General features: G+C 31.1%; 1 protein-coding gene across 1 annotated transcript in view; it reads left to right on the forward strand.

Annotated features, from left to right (window-relative positions):
• The window catches only part of LOC145296764 (acetylcholinesterase-like), a 261,334-nt gene that overhangs the window by 176,066 nt on the left and 65,064 nt on the right, over window positions 1-20,204 (forward strand). Inside the window, exons 2-3 of the mRNA XM_080142816.1 lie at window positions 16,623-16,778; window positions 18,027-18,174. Of these exons, the coding sequence (XP_079998942.1) occupies window positions 16,623-16,778; window positions 18,027-18,174 (304 nt within the window). The remainder of the gene's footprint in view (window positions 1-16,622; window positions 16,779-18,026; window positions 18,175-20,204) is intronic.

Here is a 20,204-nt window from a genome sequence, read left to right on the forward strand (position 1 = left end):
GGATTGTTCATCAAATATTTAGCTATGGAACTGGAAAGGGATCCAAGAACGTTGGCTTCATTCGTGAACAATCCCAACACCAAATCCAGAAAACATAAGGGCACCAAGAAAAACCTTTCACGTCGTAATATTCGGAAAATTCTTAGGGAAGTAAATCAAAACCCAAACAGCAGCAGTGCTTCCATTTTGCAAGAGCTGGAATCGCTCCAAGATCCAGACAGGCCCGATGTAATGTGTTGAATGAGATAGCAATGAACATCAAAACTATTCCAAGGCCTCCATTGAGCAAACAATATAGGGAAAAAAGGAATAGTTCGGGCACAGAATTACATGAAAATGGATTTCCAATGTGTCCTATTTACAGATGAGACCCGTGCTACTCTTGACGGTCCGGATGGACTGGCCAAAGTTTGGAACTCGAACGAAACTCCAACCCCTTATAAAGTTCATCGCTAACAAGGAGGTGGAAGCATCATGTTTTGCGCGGGAATCATTGGGGATAAGTTGGTTGGACCATGCCGAGTTCCAGAGGCTGTAAAACTTACCAGAAATGCGTACACGGCCTTTTTGGATTAGCATTTGTCACCATAGCTAGATGACCTACCATTATCACGTGGCTTTCAGATGATTTTATGCGTGACAATGCACCATGACATTCTGCTAGGGCGACTACAGCCTTCCTTGAATCTATGGACTTCTTTAGAGAAGCTCTCATGAGCTAGCCACCGCGTTCACCGGATCTTAAACTCATTGAACATCTCTGGTCAATATTGAAAAGAGGTGTTTATGAGGTAGGAGAGCAATTTACTTCAAAGGATGCCCCGTGGAGGAAAGTAGTTGATGTCACCAGAACCATAACTCCATTTCAGATCAAACAATTGACTTCTTTGGTGGACAAAAGGTTGTTTAAAGTTATTTAAAAAATGGTGAATATGACGCTAAATAATTCATTTATTTGAGGATTAGATTGTAGGATATTCTTTTGTTTATTATTATTTAACAGAAAAATATAATAAAAAGTAAAGTTTTCCTGATTAGACATTGTATTTTTGCCCTAATACAATATTTCAAGATACGTGCAATAAAGTGATGGACAGTGGAAATTCCTTGATAAAGAATAAGATATCATAACTTTGTGAATATCGCATGAATTTGAATAAAGTTTTGGGAAATAATTAACTTTAAAGCAGTCATTTGATTATACACTTTTTATTTTTTTGTGACAGATATTTAGTGAAATATTGATATTTTACTAATCTGCAATAAAGCGATTGACGCTGTTTATATATATATATATATATATATATATATATATATACATACATATATGACTACTTCATTTAATCACATAAATTAATATACGGAAGTATAGATTTATGCGTAAACTTTAAGTAATTACTTCAACAGTGCTCAATACGTAGGTAGAGCTAGATAGTAAGTTATAAAATATACGTGGCGATTAAGCTACAATGAATATTCCGCTTATGCCTGATGAATTCTGGCGCGGATGAAACTCAGAATATTCTGTGTAGCTTAATCGCCATATACATTTTATAACTTATATATATATATATGTTATTATATTTTTCGTACCTCTGTCTATTGTAAACCAAGCCCCCCCATATATATATATATATATATATATATATTTATATATATGTTATTTTTGCAATAGACAGAGGTATGAAAAGGTGTATATATATATATATATATATATATATATATATATATCAAATAAATAGTATGAAAGGCGATATAAGTTACTCGTCTACCTAACTGGCTAAGTTTCTTACTCAATTTATAACGATTATTCTCAGAAATCCAAATAAAAATGATTTTAACCATTTAATAAAATTATCATATAACATTATCCGATTTTTTAAATTTGTAACTTAAACTTATCTAATAATATATCAATGTATGTGGGTCGTATTTATATTTAAAGTTTTAGCTCTGATTTGTTTTTGAAACCACACATGTTGATTTAAGCGACATTTTATGCGTGCTAGTCTAACAGTGATGTGGTTAAGGCGTTTTCTTGTATGAAGCGTTAGACTATAAGTGTGGTTCGAATAAACAAGTGACTTCCGGGTTTCAATCAAATACTTAATGACCTGGCCTATGGCACCGGAACTCGATTATTTAAACTCATAACATTTATTTTTCTCTCAAGTAACTATGACCCCTGTTGCATAGGTCAAGCAAAGAGCTGACTCTTGACGATTGAAGAGATACTTGACTTCTTGCCGCTTTCTTGCAAGCAAAAACGCATGGCCTTACGGACAAACAAATATATAATGAGAAAATGTTTTCAGCGTCTGTTTTATTCGAATCGAAGGCTGGCTTAAATGTTTATATTAACAGTAAAAGCAAATACTTTTGCTTTTAATTATTTAATTTTTTTCGTATAATTTTGGACATCTCTTCAGTATAATGCAAAGTTATAATGGATTGACACAAACTGAAACAAATTAAGACGTATAACAAGTTATACAAATTCGCTTTGTATTGATGCAATATACGAATTCTTATCCTTTTAACATTAAACTGTGTTCTTACTAGCGTCAGTGGGAGTTGATAGAAAATCCATATCGTATGACATTCTTTCTTCAGATATATTTTCACCTTTAGTTCAATCGTACATACAGAAGATACTTTTTAATTTGCTTTGCCTTCTGAGATACATAATTTTACTAATAAAACGGACATTATAATCTATAATTCGCTGCACTTTATCATAAAAAAGATTATTAAAAAAATCAGCTAAGTCTGCTTATAGTTTTTGAGAAAAAAGTATAACGGACACACACACACACACACACACACACACACACACACACACACACATATATATATATATAAACAGAAAGAATTAATAAAACATGTTTAAACAATTTCAGAAGAGTTTAAAACATAATTAATTTTCAAAAAGTAGACACAAATTAAATGGATTGTCCTTAATTCGCGGAGTTTAAAAAGAAATACTTTCCTTCTCATCAGAGGGTAGGAATTAGCAAAATGCGGAATCGGATTTTGCTTGCAAAGTATTAAATGAATTAATTTAATTAAATACTTTGCATTTTCGATTCCGGATTTTGCTAATTCCTACTCTCTGATGAGAAGGAAAGTATTTGCTAATTCCTCTTCTTAATGTGTTTCTTTAAATGTTTTATTAATTCTTTGTTGTTCTTATTATAAGCTCTATTTCCTATTTGGTTTTATTTACATCTGGTTAGGATCAAGTAAAATAAATATTAAGTCTTTAATATTTAAAATATATTTTAAGTTTGCTATTTTGGATTATCTTTGTAAACTTAATTGTAATTCTTATTTCATTTTATATATATATATATATAACTTAATTGTAATTCTTATTTCCTTATATATGTATACATATATATATATATATATATATATATATATATATATATATATATATATAATGAAACTGCGTAAACTTTAAGTATTTACTTCAAAAGTGCTCAATACGTAGGTAGAGCTAGTTAGTAATTTATAAAATATATATGGCGATTAAGCTACACTGAATATTCCGCGTTTCATCTATTCTAGGATTCTTCAGGCTTATGCGCGAATTTTGTGGTTGTCTGTCGTTTTTATATACAAACTTTCTATTGAGATTTTAGTTTTCCAATCAGCTTTCTAGTATCCACCGCGCCCTTCCTATCAGCCAATGAACATGCACTTACAGGACAAAGGCCCATTTTACCTCTGGTTGGCCTGATTCTTTATGTGTGCTCTATTTAGCCTGGATATCTAGTGTTTTGGCCTGTCTTAAATCTAGGTTAGGTTTTTATGTTAGTTTATATATACATACACATATATATATATATTTATATATATGCATACATGTATATGTGTGATAGTTTATGTATATGCATGTTTTTTCATGTTATTTATTTTATTTATTTATTTGTTTATTTTCTATTGTTTTTGTTAGTTTTAAAGTTATTTTGTATCTCTATCCTAGAGTAAATTTTATCCTGTGAACACAGTTGTTCGCTATTCCTGCAGTTTAATTCGCTGTTCCTACAGTTTAATAGATGTTGGGGTTCTTTAAAGTACAGGATAGCAAATTTTTTATGAAGGCATAATCTACATGGGTCGTCTTGGTGTCTACAGGTGTTTGCTTGTCTTTTCCATTCGATTAGCGGCGAACGTCCGCTTTCCTTGAGTTCCCAGTATTTGTTTGCTGGCGTTGTTTTCATACGGTGTTTTTTATTGTTGAATGTACTTTTGTAGTCATAATATCGAGTTTTGAAATCTAAGGAAATCATACCTACGTAATATTTCTTCTTAATCGGGTTTTCTTTCGCAAATATGTTTGTTGTAATCCGGAGTTTGTTTATTATTATTATCATTATTATTATTATTATTATTATTATTATTATTATTATTATTATTATTATTATTATTATTATTTCCGCTATTTATATATGTGTCTTTTGTATTAGTTTTATGTTTGTCATGGTGTCTATTTTTTATTGTTTGTTTTGTTGTTATTTACATTGTTTTTACTTAATATTTTGTTATCATGTGCTTTAACTTTCATCTCTAAATTTTCGCAGCAGCTGTAGGATAACTTTGGGTATTTTAATTGAAAATTTTGTGTAAGGCGTTGGTTGCGGGAAAGTGTTTTTCGATAAGATCTAGAAATTTCTTACCAAGTTTGTTTTTAACATTTGATTGTATGCGGCCGTATACCAAATTATATTTCTTTTTCTTCTATTTTTAATTTATTATAGTTATTGGTGTTTTGTTGCTTATATTTGATATTAATATTTTTGTATCCACTATTTTTAGGGCTGTTTCATAGGTAGTGGTAGACCTGTTAAATGCATTTGCATCGCTTGAGTTATTGCTGAATTTACTTATGATCGAGTTAGGAATCTGTTTTATAATTGATGGTGGGTGATTGGACTTAGGATTTATGTATATTGGGGGAGCGTTATCTTTTGAGTAGGGTTCATATGCATTTTTTTCTAAATTTTACGTGACGTCCAGGAAGTTTGTTATTTTTATGTTAGCTAATATGTCTACTTTTACGCCTAATTTCTTCATTTCCTTGTGTATGATTTTCTTAAAGTTATCTCCCTTGACTTTGTTGCAGTCTTTTATTATAGCTAGTCTACCATCTCTATATAGGCTATATAGGCAAAAATAAATGTACGTTTATACAGTTCGACATCATAGACTTCTATCCCTCGATATTCGAAGTACTTTTTAACATTGCCCTAGAATTTGCCGTGGCGTACACTGATGTATCTTAGGAAGAAATCAACAACATTAAAAAATGTAGAAAATCAGTTCTAATAAATAACAATAACCAATGGATAAAAACTAAAATGACAAATTCGTTCGATTTTGGCGATGGATGCCAGGGATTCGGCAGATGCATCAGATATTGTGGGATTATTCATTCTATATACCCTCACAAGCATATTTGATACTACGGATATCGGCCTATATGGACTAGCTATAAAAAAAGACTGCAACAAAGTCAAGGGAGATAACTTTAAGAAAATTATACGCAACGAAATTAAAAAAATTAGGCCTAAAAGTAGACGTATTAGCTAACATAAAAATAACAAACTTCCTGGACGTCACGTTAAATTTAGAAAAAAAAAAACACATACGAACCCTACTTAAAAGATAACGCTCCTCCAATATACGTAAACCCTAAGTCCAATTACCCACCATCAATTACAAAACAGATTCCTAATCCGATCATAAGTAGACTCAGCAATAACTCAAGCGATGAAAATTTTCTATCCTGTACTTTAAAGAACCCCAGCATCTATTAAACTGTAGGAGAGAAATAGCGAACAACTGTGTTCATAGGATAAAATTTACTCTAGGATAGAGATACAAAATAACTTTAAAACTAACAAAAACAATAGAAAATAAACAAATAAATAAATAAAATAAATAAAATGAATAAACATGCATATACATAAACTATCACACATATATATGTACGCATATATATATATATATATATATATAAGTATGTATATATAAACTAACATAAAAACCTAACCTAGATTTAAAACAGGTCAAGACACCAGATATCCAGGCTAAATAGAGCACACATAAAGAATCAGGTCAACCAGAGGTCAAAGGGGCCTTTGTCCTGTAAGTGCATGTTCATTGGCTGATAGGAAGGGCGCGGTGGATACTAGAAAGCTGATTGGAAAACTAAAATCTCAATAGATAGTTTGTATATAAAAACGACAGACAACCACAAAATTCGCGCATAAGCCTGAAGAATCCTAGAATAGATGAAACGCGGAATATTCAGTGTAGCTTAATCACCATATATATTTTATAAATTACTAACTAGCTCTACCTACGTATTGAGCACTTTTGAAATAAATACTTAAGGTTTACACATGAATGTATACTTTCGTATATTAATTTTATGTGAGTAAATGAAGTAGATTTCCTTTACATGTAATCTTCACACACACACACACAAATGTTAATGGTATTCACACTATAATTACTCTGTAATTATTTGCTAATCTTCCTCTCCTGACAGCGACCGGAAACATGATTAAATTTTCCACATCTTCCTCCAACTGCGCCGTCCGTTTGTTTATTCTACAAATCGATTTGCCATTTGTTTTTCGTTTTCATTCATTACAATAATGATCGCTCTATCATAATAATAAGGTAATATCGGTTTCAAGTATTATTCGAACGGTAAAACACTAAACGAAATTACGTCATTCATCGTATAAACCAAATTCAACTACTTCTTGCCTGTTGATTAACGAATCCATATTTTTCGCCGGCTTAATTTACGACGATGCAAGCCTATTCGCACATATGTAAACACCTGATCACTTATTATTTCATACGATTTGATTGAATACGCGTTCTTACATACGTATTTACACGCATGCTTCACTAATCAACTATTCCCTCCACCTACGGATGCCTTCTCCCAAATGATTACTCTGTTTTTTGCTTTTTTTATCTTTCTCTTTCGGTTCGCAGACATTCGTAAAATGTTACTAATCTCATTTTGTGGGGATTACTGATAATCCTAAACACCTGCTACGTTGACTGCCTAAAGCAACGATTCGGACATATTGACAACGAAGAAGACGCTTTTATTATTTTCTCATTAGCTTATCTTTTACTGGTATTTTTTGCTTGGACACATTTTTGGCAAATAAAAAACAATTTTGCCCTTTAAACCTACTGCACTTGACATTCATATGCGTAGCTATACAATAAAATTCTGACTTTAATATTACGTTAAGCTTGGCAGTTTAAAGGCTTCATATTAATAATATTACGATTAGCATGGCAGTTTAAAAGCTTCATATTGAAAATATTACGTTAAGCTTGGCAGTTTAAAGGTTTCATATTAAAAATATTACGTTTAATGTGACATGTTAAAGGCTTCATATTAAAAATATTACGTTTAGCTTGGCAGTTTAAAGGCTTTATATTAAAAATATTACGATTTGCTTGGCAGTTAAAAGGCTACATATTAAAAATATTACGTTTAGCTTGGCAGTTTAAAGGCTTCATATTAAAAATATTATGTTTAGCCTGGCAGTTAAAAGGCTTCATATTAAAAATATTACGTTTAGCTTGACAGTTAAAAGGCTTCCTATTAAAAATATTAAGATTTGCTTGGCAGTTTAAGGCTTCATATTAAAAATATTACGTTTAGCTTGACAGTTTAAAGGCTTCATATTAAAAATATTATGTTTAGCTTGGCAGTTAAAAGGCTTCATATTAAAAATATTACGTTTAGCTTGACAGTTTAAGGCTTCATATTAAAAATATTACGATTTGCTTGGCAGTTTAAAGGCTTCATATTCAAAATATCATGTTTAGCTTGGCAGTTAAAAGGCTTCATATTAAAAATATTACGTTTAGCTTGGCAGTTAAAAGGCTTCATATTAAAAATATTACGTTTAGCTTGGCAGTTAAAAGGCTTCATATAAAAAATATTACGTTTAGCTTGGCAGTTAAAAGGCTTCATATTAAAAATATTACGTTTAGCTTGACAGTTTAAAGGCTTCATATTAAAAATAATGTGTTTAGCTTGGCAGTTAAAAGGCTTCATATTAAAAATATTACGTTTAGCTTGACAGTTTAAGGCTTCATATTAAAAATATTACGATTTGCTTGGCAGTTTAAAGGCTTCATATTAAAAATATCATGTTTAGCTTGGCAGTTAAAAGGCTTCATATTAAAAATATTACGTCTAGCTTGGCAGTTAAAAGGCTTCATATTCCAAATATTACGATTTGCTTGGCAGTTTAAAGGCTTCATATTAAAAATATTACGTTTAGTTTGGCAGTTAAAAGGCTTCATATTCCAAATATTACGATTTGCTTGGCAGTTAAAAGGCTTCATATTAAAAATATTACGTTTAGTTTGGCAGTTGAAAGGCTTCATATTCCAAATATTACGATTTGCTTGGCAGTTTAAAGGCTTCATATTAAAAATATTACGTTTAGTTTGGCAGTTTAAAGGCTTCATATTCCAAATATTACGATTTGCTTGGCAGTTAAAAGGCTTCATATTAAAAATATTACATTTAGTTTGGCAGTTAAAAGGCTTCATATTCCAAATATTACGATTTGCTTGGCAGTTTAAAGGCTTCATATTAAAAATATTACGTTTAGTTTGGCAGTTAAAAGGCTTCATATTCAAAATATTACGATTTGCTTGGCAGTTTAAAGGCTTCATATTAAAAATATTACGTTTAGTTTGGCAGTTAAAAGGCTTCATATTCAAAATATTACGATTTGCTTGGCAGTTAAAAGGCTTCATATTAAAAATATTACGTTTAGCTTGGCAGTTAAAAGGCTTCATATTCCAAATATTACGATTTGCTTGGCAGTTTAAAGGCTTCATATTAAAAATATTACGTTTAGCTTGGCAGTTAAAAGGCTTCATATTCCAAATATTACGATTTGCTTGGCAGTTTAAAGGCTTCATATTAAAAATATTACGTTTAGCTTGGCAGTTAAAAGGCTTCATATTCCAAATATTACGATTTGCTTGGCAGTTTAAAGGCTTCATATTAAAAATATTACGTTTAGCTTGGCAGTTAAAAGGCTTCATATTCCAAATATTACGATTTGCTTGGCAGTTTAAAGGCTTCATATTAAAAATATTACGTTTAGCTTGGCAGTTAAAAGGCTTCATATTCCAAATATTACGATTTGCTTGGCAGTTTAAAGGCTTCATATTCAAATAAAATTATAACCATAAACACGGGTTTAGGCGAGTTTTGGGCTAATTTCAATTTCTTTTTATAGCAGCATTTCATTATTGTACTATTAATATATGTTTTTTTTTAATATTCTAAATATTTCAGTTGCACTAATTCTACATATTAATATTTGTATTATAGTTTTCAATGTTGATGTTTACATTATTTTAATTAACGGGGCTTACTTACTTTCTAGACTTCTACATAATATATACAGTTATATATATATATGCATATAAATTTTATATAACTGTGATATTTATGCATTTATATATATATATATATTTATATATGTATTACATATATATATATTTATATATGTATTACATATATATATATATATATATATATGTGTGTGTGTTTGTGCGTGTGCTTTATATATATATGCATTATATATATATTTATGGTATTATATAGATATGTATTTTGTATATCTATATACAAATGTATTTTATATATGCATTTTATATATAGGTATTTCATGTATGTATTACATATATATATAAATATATATATATATAAATATATGCATATATATATATATATATATGCATATATATAGATATAGACATATATGCATTTATATATGCTGTATATATTATGTACATGTATATCTGATGTCTCCGCTTATGTCAGTATTTATTTCCAGTCGCCCTGTACATACACTTCACTGGCTACTGGTATTTAACAATGTCGACTCAGGGGAGGTGTGGTTGGAGATTGCGCATCCTGCCACAACAATTTCACACGCAGGCACTCCTTCGTGGATATCCATAATCAGTCAAAGAGTGAAGGAGCCTGTGTGATATCTGATGTATATATTTCATACATATATTATATATTTATATATGTTCTTATACAAAGGAGTCATTACTAATAAAATCCCGAAGGCCACAAGGATAAGTATTAATGAGTGTGCAGTTCTAAGAAAGGAGCTTTGTTCATGGAATTTAGGTTTAGGTTTAGACACAGATAAAGAGTGGGGGAAGTTATTGATATATATATATATATATATATATAAATATATATATATATATATATATATATATATATATATATATATATATATATATATATATACAGTCCTGGTCAAAATCATATGACCACTTAAGAAAGTAAGCGTTTACGCATATTATCGAATTTTTAATCAAACAAATGGTTGAAACCATTGCCAAAAGGGAAAGTATGATGGGGAAAAAAATGAAATCTGCTTCATTCGAAACCTTAACCCTGATCTAATAATTATTTTTTAAAAAACATTTTCACCTGGTCAAAATGATAAGACTACTGATAATTTATCTAACAAAAGGCAATTATAAATTACTAAAAAGAGTCTCAGCATTTAGTATAGCCTCCATTATTACGAGTTACTTCAAAAATTCTTTTCGGCATGCTTTCGACTAAGTTTTTTATCAGTTGCGAAGGAATTTTATCCCATGTACTGAAAACTGAATCAGAAAGTTCCTTTATTGAATCATACTGGGTTCCATCCTTGAACACTTCTTTTGCCATCCATTCCCAAATATTTTCAATGGGATTGAGGTCCGGAGAACATGATGGATGATCTAACAATTCTATATTATTTGAAGAAAAGTATTCTCGTGCTTGTCGAGAAGTGGGTATCGTAGCGTTGTCTTGCTGGAAAATCCAATTTCTTCCACACAGACGTGGACCTTCAGTCCTGATAGAAGCATTTTCAAACATTGAAATGTACTTTAATGATGTTTACCGGCCTTTCACTACTTGCATCTTTAGGGTCCCAGCTGACGAGAAAGCACTCCAGATCATTAAAGACCCTCCTCCACTATGCCGAGTTGAAAAAGTCTCTTTGGGTAAATTTTTATCATGCCAATAGTATTGAAATCCATTTGAACCATTTAGATTAAACTTCTTCTCATCGGAGAAAATTACATTTTCCCACTTCTCTTCATCCCAAGTTTGGTATTTGGCGGCATATTTAAGTCGGTTAGTTTTGTGCTGTTCAAGAAGACGTGGTTTCTGCAGTCGCTTTAAATGATTGAAACCCATCATTTTCAGATGGCTTCTGATGGTTTTAGAACTACATTCTGCTGCTGTTTGGCTTTTCAATCGACTTGAGCTCATACTGGAGTTTTTTTTTAACTTCTGATATGGCGATCCGGTGATGTGATTTTTTTTTTTTTTGGTCGACCTGGACTCTTTTTGTGCCCATATTGATCTGGATTTCTTAAAAAAAAATGTGATGACCGTTTTGCTACGATCGACTTCATTTGCAATGAATCTATGGGAGAGTCCACCTCTATTAAGCTCAAAGATCCTTCCTCTCTCAAACTCTGATAATGGTTTCCCTTTTGCTATTTATAATTTAGTAAGATGTTTTTTTATCCACTAACAAGTTGCTTTTAGTAACATAGAAAGCTTTAGGTATTCATTTTTTCAAAACTAGCCAATTTTATTAAAGTGGTCTTATCATTTTGACCAGGTGAAAATGTTTTTTTTTTTTAAAATAATTATTAGATCAGGGTTAAGGTTTCGAATGAAGCAGATTTCATTTTTTTCCATCATATTTTCCCTTTTGGCAATGGTTTCAACCATTTATTTGATTAAAAAATCGATAATATGCATAAACGCTTACTTTCTTAAGTAGTCTTGTGATTTTGACCAGGACTATATATATATATATATATATATATATATATATGTTTATATATATTTATATATATATATTTATATATATTTATATATATATATTCATATATATATATTTATATATATATATATTTATATATAATATATATATATTATATATAATATATATATATAATATAATATATATATAATATATATATGCATATATATATATTTATATATATTTATATATATATTTATATATATATTATATATATATGTTATATATATACTATATATATTATATATATATATTATATATATTATATATATATTTATTATTATATATATATTATATATATATTATATATATATTCTATATATATATTATATATATATTCTATATATATATTATATATATATTATATGTATACATTATATAGATATATGTTATATGTATATATTATATATATTATATGTATATATTATATAAATATTATACGTATATATTATATATATATGTATATATTATATATGTATATTATATATATATGTATATTATATATATATATATATATATATAGATATATATATATATATATATATATATATATATATATATATATATATATATATTAGTGGGTGGTCGATTAATCGAAATCGAGAATCGGAAAAATCGAAACTTTTTGAGGTATCGGTATCAGTATCAGAATCGGAAAAATTATAGCCTAATTTCTGATTCCAAACCGATTCTTTAAAAATTTTTTTTTTACAATAAAAACTGAAACAAACATAAACTGTTTTTTTTTATTATTAGAAGTTTTTCATGGACAACATAAGACTGAGAAGGGTCACAGAATCAGTTAAAAATCTCATTTACAGATTTAACATTGATTCACAGAGTTTAATTAATTTTTTGTATTGGTCATTTATCGAGAGATAACTTGCCTTTTTAATTTTGTCAACTTTTCGCATCTATTCGCTTAATGTCTATATACTTTCATCCGAGGAAGTTCACTTGATTATTAAAAGGTTTTAAATGCTCTTGATGAGGTTTTTAAATTTCGTTTGCGCCAGCTGTACATTGGCGGTTTCTGTCATCGGCTTTTTCTGAAATAATTAAAGTTTTATGGCGCTTCTCTTTGGACGCAAGTAAAAAATATAGATTAAAATCTCCGATGAGTTTATCAAAATCTTGAATAAAATGCATAAAAGGAAAACATTCTGAAGATTTTCCGAATTAAAAAAAAGAAAATTTCATCTACATTTGAACTTCCTCATAAAGAAGAATGGAATTGGAACATTTCTTACTGTAATTAACAGAAAAAGAAAAGAAATGATAAACACATACGCAACAAATAAAAGTTACCAAAGGCAAAACTCTTTTACATACCTGAATACGTGTATTTGCGTTTAAACTTCTTTTAAAGTGTGTTTTTGGTTAATGTATCCTCTTTGAGTTAGAATTTAAAAAATGGCCGCCACATAACCCCGGCGGAAGAACCATTGATAACCGCTGAAAATTGAAAATTAAACAAAAGGCTAGTAGAAACACATGAATTAATGTTAATAATCGATCCAAAATGTTATGCGTACGAGTATTTTGTTTAATTTTCGATTTTCGAGCGATTAAGCAAGAATGGGCCGGAAATGAGTATCATTTTACGTTAATTTTATGTGCGAAACAGTTTGCCTACGCGAAAATTTGAGATAACTATTTTTTTTCTTTTCGCCACATAATCATTTAAAAATATAACTCCATTTTGGGAAAGTGATTTAGCTAATATATTTGCTCTACTGCTATTATTATTATTATTATTGTTATTATTATTATTATTATTATTATTATTATTATTACTATTATTTGCATCTCGTTTTTGCTTTTGTTTACAGCAACTCAATTTAATAACCCACCAAATTTTTATAATTAAAATAAAATTTTGACTTCATTCATAGAGAGAAGGCACATAATAGTTAACGAAGCCCACGCTCATCCCACGTTAAAAATGGTTTTCTAAATAGTAACATTGTTTACAAGTTCGTCCGTAACAATGGTAGGTGCATTGTTAAATATTTTGTTCTCACATCGTTTTCTAATTTTGCCTATCAACCGTCGACTATTTTCAACTGTTTATGAAAACTTTCAAGTAGCATGTTGTACAATAACGACGAACTGATACAAGCTGGCTTTATTTTAAAATCAAAATAAATCTTTTGTTGTCTTACAATTCTCAACCAATTACAAGGAAAACATTTGAGAAAAAAATATACGCGGAAATTACACGAAAATTTGAAAATTAAAAAAAACAAAAAACAACAACAACAATAACAACAAATCTCTCATTAAATATTTATTAATTTAAAAAGAATCAGAATCGGAATCGGGAGCGTATCGGAATCAGAAATTTAGAACAGAATCGGTAATTGTATCGGAATAGGGAAAAATGTTGTAATCGTCCCATCTCTAATATATATATACGTAAATTGAATATATATATATATATATATATATATATATATATATATATATATATATATCCACATTGAATGAATGACAACTAAATATTAAAACAAGGAGTTATACTAAGGACAATTCTTAACGCATGCATTTCTAAAGACAGCCACTTTTTATCATTAGTAAAACTTTATCCTTGGTTAGCATGAGTTCGAAAATAAACGTTTTTTTGACCTAAAAGATATTTTAAATATAATTAAATGAAATAAAATAGTGAAAGAAAAAATCACTTAATTAACCAATTCAGACGTACTGAGTTAATTACAGTTAAATCAAAAAAGTTAAATTTGATCAAATAAGCAATGAAGTTGTGCTCATTATTTTCACCAACAATTTTTCTTGTTTCTCACACACAAGAGTCCGACAATATTTTTCAGACAGTTTAAAAAAAGTACTTCAAGGTTGTTACTAGTGCCAAAACTGTAAGATTGTAAGTAAGATTGTAACTGTAAGATTGTAAGTACTTAGTTGAGGAGTGAAAATCCACTACTAGTGTAATCATTTTTTAGTTTGGATTTGATAATTTTAGTTTTTTTGTGATTTTTGCGAAAACCTGCGGACATGACGAAACATCCTATTTTATTAAGAGCTATGTACACTTAGCTGTCATCATTAGAACCAATTATCTGTTCTATTCTACTGGCAAAACAATTCAGTTTAATGAGGTAAAATGCATTCAAAAGAAGTCGTTTGTTTGGCCCTGAAGAATCGAGAAGATGGCCTCAGCATCAAAAGGATCGCGATGAATTTGAAGTTGTTGAAATCACCAGTCGAATACATGCTGAAGACAAACGCCAAGCTGAAAAAGAAGAGAGGACGGAAAAGATCAATTGGCAAAAGGACTAAGAGGAGAATGAAGAGGACTGTGACACGGCTTTTGACATCTGGAGAAAAAGTTACAGCAAGAAAAGTGAAGGAGAAATTTGAATTGCATGTAAACCTCTGAACAGTACAAAGAACGCTGCATAGAATTGGTTTGAAGTATGCAAAGGCTAAGAAAAAAATACAAAGAAAAAAACTAACAAAGAAACACAAAGGTGCAAGACTGGAGAGTGCTAAAACATGGTTAATAAAGCATGTTGACTTTAAGAAGGTTGTATTTACTGATGAGAAGCGTTTGAAGTTTGATGGGCCCGATGAATGGTGTACTGGGCCGAGAAGGGGTGAGCCTGTTGTACTGAACAAACCACAGATGGGAGGAGGAGGAGGAGGAGGAGGAGGAGGAGTTATAGTTTGGGGTATGATCTTTGCTAATGGAGATATATGGTTGGAGTGGCTGAAAGGACGACAGAACAGCGAAAGCTACAAACAGTTGCTGGACGAGAAAGCCTTACCAAGGGTATGAAGAGAGATGGGGAATGATTTCGTTCTACAGCAAGACAATTGCAGTATCCATGTGTCAAAACTCATGAAAGAATGGATGGCTAAAGTGAATATGACTACTTTAGAATGGCCACCAAAAAGTCCAGATCTAAATTTAATGGAAAATGTTTAGGAAATGCTTGCGCAACTTGTCTATGATGGACCTGAAATAACAAAAGAGGCTCAACTGTGGGAACGAATACTAAATGTCAAAAAACAACTAATAGAAACACGTACAGATGTTACTGTGCATATGTTTGATCATTATGAAGAGAGATTGATGAAAGTTATTTAAAAGAAAGGTATAATATTACAGATTATTTACAGTTTTTCAACGATGTCCGAAAAATAATTCCGCGTGCGTTTTGTAAAAAATTATGAAAATTAAATATTTTTCCTTGCCTAATCGATTTTCTTTCATTTTTATTACAGGTATTGTCTTTATATGTATTGAAGGAATTTCGCCACTCTATGGTACTCGGAAAGTCGAATACTAAAGAGTAAGAAAAATATTGTCGGGCCATTATATATATATATATATATATATATATATATATATATATATATATATATAATTTCCCAAGCTCCAAATATCAAGTTTTCTCAGTTTGTCATGTATTACTTTTTAAAAGGTAGACATTACAATATTGTTTCGTATTGCGACTAACAAGTCTGCAAAATTATGTTTTTGTTGCATTTTTAGTCACGTACTCGTCAGATGTTTATCTTAAAAACTTAGAAATAACACTATTATGGTCAACGTACATACTTCATGCAACCGACACGACTTGCCCTTCATATATATATATATATATATATATATATATATATATATATATATATATATATATATAACGTTTTATCTCTTTTCAGAACCCCGTGGAGCCAAAGCCATGGGAAGGAATACGCGTTACGAACAAGTATCCACCCGCTTGCATGCAAAATTATAAGTACTACGTCAACGACCATCGGGTTGATTTTGACGAATATGATGAGGACTGCTTATATTTAAATATCTACGTTCCTCGGGTAAGTGTCATTTTTGTTCTGGCTTACAATATACTTTGTTAACATTGAAATTCGATACATTAATATATCTGTATGCATGACGAAGATAAAAGTAAAATAGCGAACGAGTTTGTATTCGACATTTTATTGTAGTTCTATTTGTTTTTCATTTTTTTTTTTTTTTTGCCTACAGATTCGATTTTGGCTATACTAAAAATTGTAAGCTGTTTTCGATTTCCGATTTCCGCTCGGCAGATAGTACGACCGTGACCAGCAAAATATTATTCCTGTTGATTAATGGTTATTCTTAGATAACGTGAAAGTCTTCAGTTCTGCTTTCCATATGTTAAGAAATTCTTTCTTGTTTGTCTAGCCATAGGACATATTTCAGACAGATGGAGAGCTGAAACCGGAAGTCAGAAAAAGCAAACAATCTTGACTATTTCTTTATTATTTGTTATTTTGGAGTTACTTGAAACGACATTCACCCGAGATGGGTTGATCCGGCGCCATTCATTCTCGCGACTTCCTCCTTAATCAGGGCTGATCAAGCCTAACGATTTGAAGTCAAAGATTAATTAATCTATGACCATTAACTGTTCCAACGACGAACTTCATAGACACAAGGACTTAGATTGGCTTTAAGATCAGATTTAATCATCATCGATTTTTTGTTGTTTAGCAAACCACCTTCTCCAACTCTTTTTTTTCCCCGCTAGTTTGTGGGAAACCCTTTGGCATGGTCGACAACCCACTTAAGCCCCCCCCCCTCCCCGATCATGGTAACGCGAGGACATGGAAAGCAGGTGACTGATGTTATACGCAAGCAAACAGAAATAATTCTGTCCATGGTTTTGCATTTCGTTATGCTGGGTACAATGGTCAGGACATTCGCCTAGTATGGGCACTGCTCAGACAGAAAAAAAAATGCAACCTATCAAAGTTATGACAATACATCAGACTCTTTATTCGAGAAATAGTGTGAATAGGGTTCCAAATCAGAACACTTCACTCGGTAGGGGTTACCACGATAGACAGGTGAAACCTGATTCTCATCAAATTATTCTACGACAGTAAGAAACACGTTGACAGTCCGAATACCTGGTCAACATAAAAAATGATGAGCAACAATTAATCCATGAATGCCTCGAGGGAAAGAGATGGATAGTGAGCCATTAATATCTGTACCAGGCAAGACACCACTTCATGATGATGATTATGATGATGATTATGTTTTAAAGTAAATGTATTCCTTTTTCTTTTAATCAGGTGACAAAAAAAGAGCTACTTCCTGTATTCGCTTGGGTTCATGGCGGGTCTAATATCGTCGGCATGGCCGCTATGCACGACGGAGATGTCTTCGCCTCTCATACGGACGTCATTGTTGTAATGATGAACTATCGCCTTGCAGCTCTTGGTACGTAAATTTGAGTTTCACACATATCATCTCGTTTTAATTAATTTCTGCACGACTATTGTTTCTATTGTCATTGTTGGTTTTTAAATGCAAAATTTCAGGTTTCACGAATTTAAAAAAAAGAAGAAATATTAAATTGAAAGTAAAAGAAAATATAAATAAAATAATTAATCTTTGCTATTATATAAAAGGAACTTTGTGTGTTAGTGTGTCTGTGTGTGTGTATGTGTGAGTTCTTTTCCTATGGACTCCTAAATGGCTAGGCTATTTTTCTTTTGAAATTTCCCAACAATATACTTTATGTGCCTGTCAGTGTTCTTAGATAGGTTTTGTATCGAAATGTCTTCGATAAGTATCGATATTTGTGACCAAAAAATCCAACGATTTTGACCGAAGTTAATACCCAATGTCTAGCATCACAAGTGCATTTGAGAAGTTTTCTAACTGCACAAGTAGAAAAGCCCAGCGTATAAAATCAGCAGTAGGTTCTTTGATAGGACAGCGGTGCATACAAAATGGATGTTTCTGTTTAAAGCACAACTGAAATATGATACGTGACTTTTGCATTTTAAACTTTTATTCAAACCATTATATAAAATAATTTTATAAAATCAATAGTAGGTATAGACTACAATTGTATTGTGGACTAAGTCACTGCGGGGAGGCGCGTGAAACTTCATACCAGTGCACCACAGTGGATCACCAACTAGCGTAGGCAATTAATCAATTTGATTGAAATCACTGATTTCGATGACAATTAGATATAGGAGGTTAGAACATTCGTTGACCCCCTTTTTATCCCGGGCAACATCGGATCTTCTTACTAGTAGATAATAGAAAGGTTGCAAAAATATATTTTTTTAATATTACTTATAAGTCCCTTGGGATCCATCCCCCCTCACCAAAATCACCAGAGTCAACGCTATTTCTGAAATGGTCATATTGCTTGCTCATTGCGGTATGTTCCTGGTCATGTGCAGTTCTAGGAGATCCACCCTCCCATACACTCAATGAATTGTGATCAAAATTTAACTAAGGATTCTAGAGAGAAGGCTTTTGTGCTATAAATCTTTATTTTAATCTTCGTAAGAGGTATAAAAAGTGGTGCTAAACGGTTCTACTCTTGAAATTAATTTTCCCATCTTGATGCAGGTAAAATTAATTTCTACTTCAGAAGACTTGCGCCATTTTTGTGACTTTTTACGAAGATTTAAATGAAAATATAACAATACTAAAGTTTATATCTAGAATCCTTATTCTAATTCTGATCTAAATCTGTTACCAAGATTTAAAGTCTACAAAATGTCTAAAATTAAGACTAAGGGGCCTTAAGAAGAAATTGAAATTCAGGGATTGACTACAGATCAAAGTCAATACAAATCTTATATATTTAAATTTTCAAATTAGAGGTTGTGTCTACATTATGTCCTTTAAACCTTTTAAACTGATGCTCCAGAGAAACGGAAATTTGATGATTTATTAATTGACTAGCTAAGGAGGACATTTGATGCGAGGCTAGCGAGCATTACGAGGGCCAAGTAGTTAGGTCTAGGCTAAGAAAAGTTTCGAATGAAGCCATGAAATCCGACACGGACGTACGTAAATAAGTCTCTAGGCGTTGCCTATATAAACACACTACCAAAGTGAAGTACCCGGATAAAGGTACCTTGAAATCGACTCAGGAGATCTGTGAGTGATTTTCAGAGCATTTTGAGAAGCGCTTCACCCAACTGTCCAATTTCCTAGCAAAGCAGTTTGGTCAACTCTCCCTGCTTTGAGGTGACTAGAGCGGCTGGTTGCAAAGGTAGGATTATGGAGCATGAGATCATGATCACCCTGAAGCAGGTTGCCTGCAAAAAATCGCCAAAACTTGATGATCTGCCTTACGAACTGCATTTGATTCTGTCGCACATGTTTATTGCAATTCTGACGAATGCGTTCAACCATTGGTTTGATAGCAGTTCAATCCCTGGTCAAGCCATACAGGGAGTTATCACATTGTTGAAGAAGCGGGACAGATGATTACAGAC

The sequence above is a fragment of the Euprymna scolopes genome, chromosome 17, assembly GCF_053919585.1.
Source record: "Euprymna scolopes isolate OS-2025 chromosome 17, ASM5391958v1, whole genome shotgun sequence".
In the NCBI taxonomy this organism is placed as follows: Eukaryota; Metazoa; Mollusca; class Cephalopoda; order Sepiida; family Sepiolidae; genus Euprymna; species Euprymna scolopes.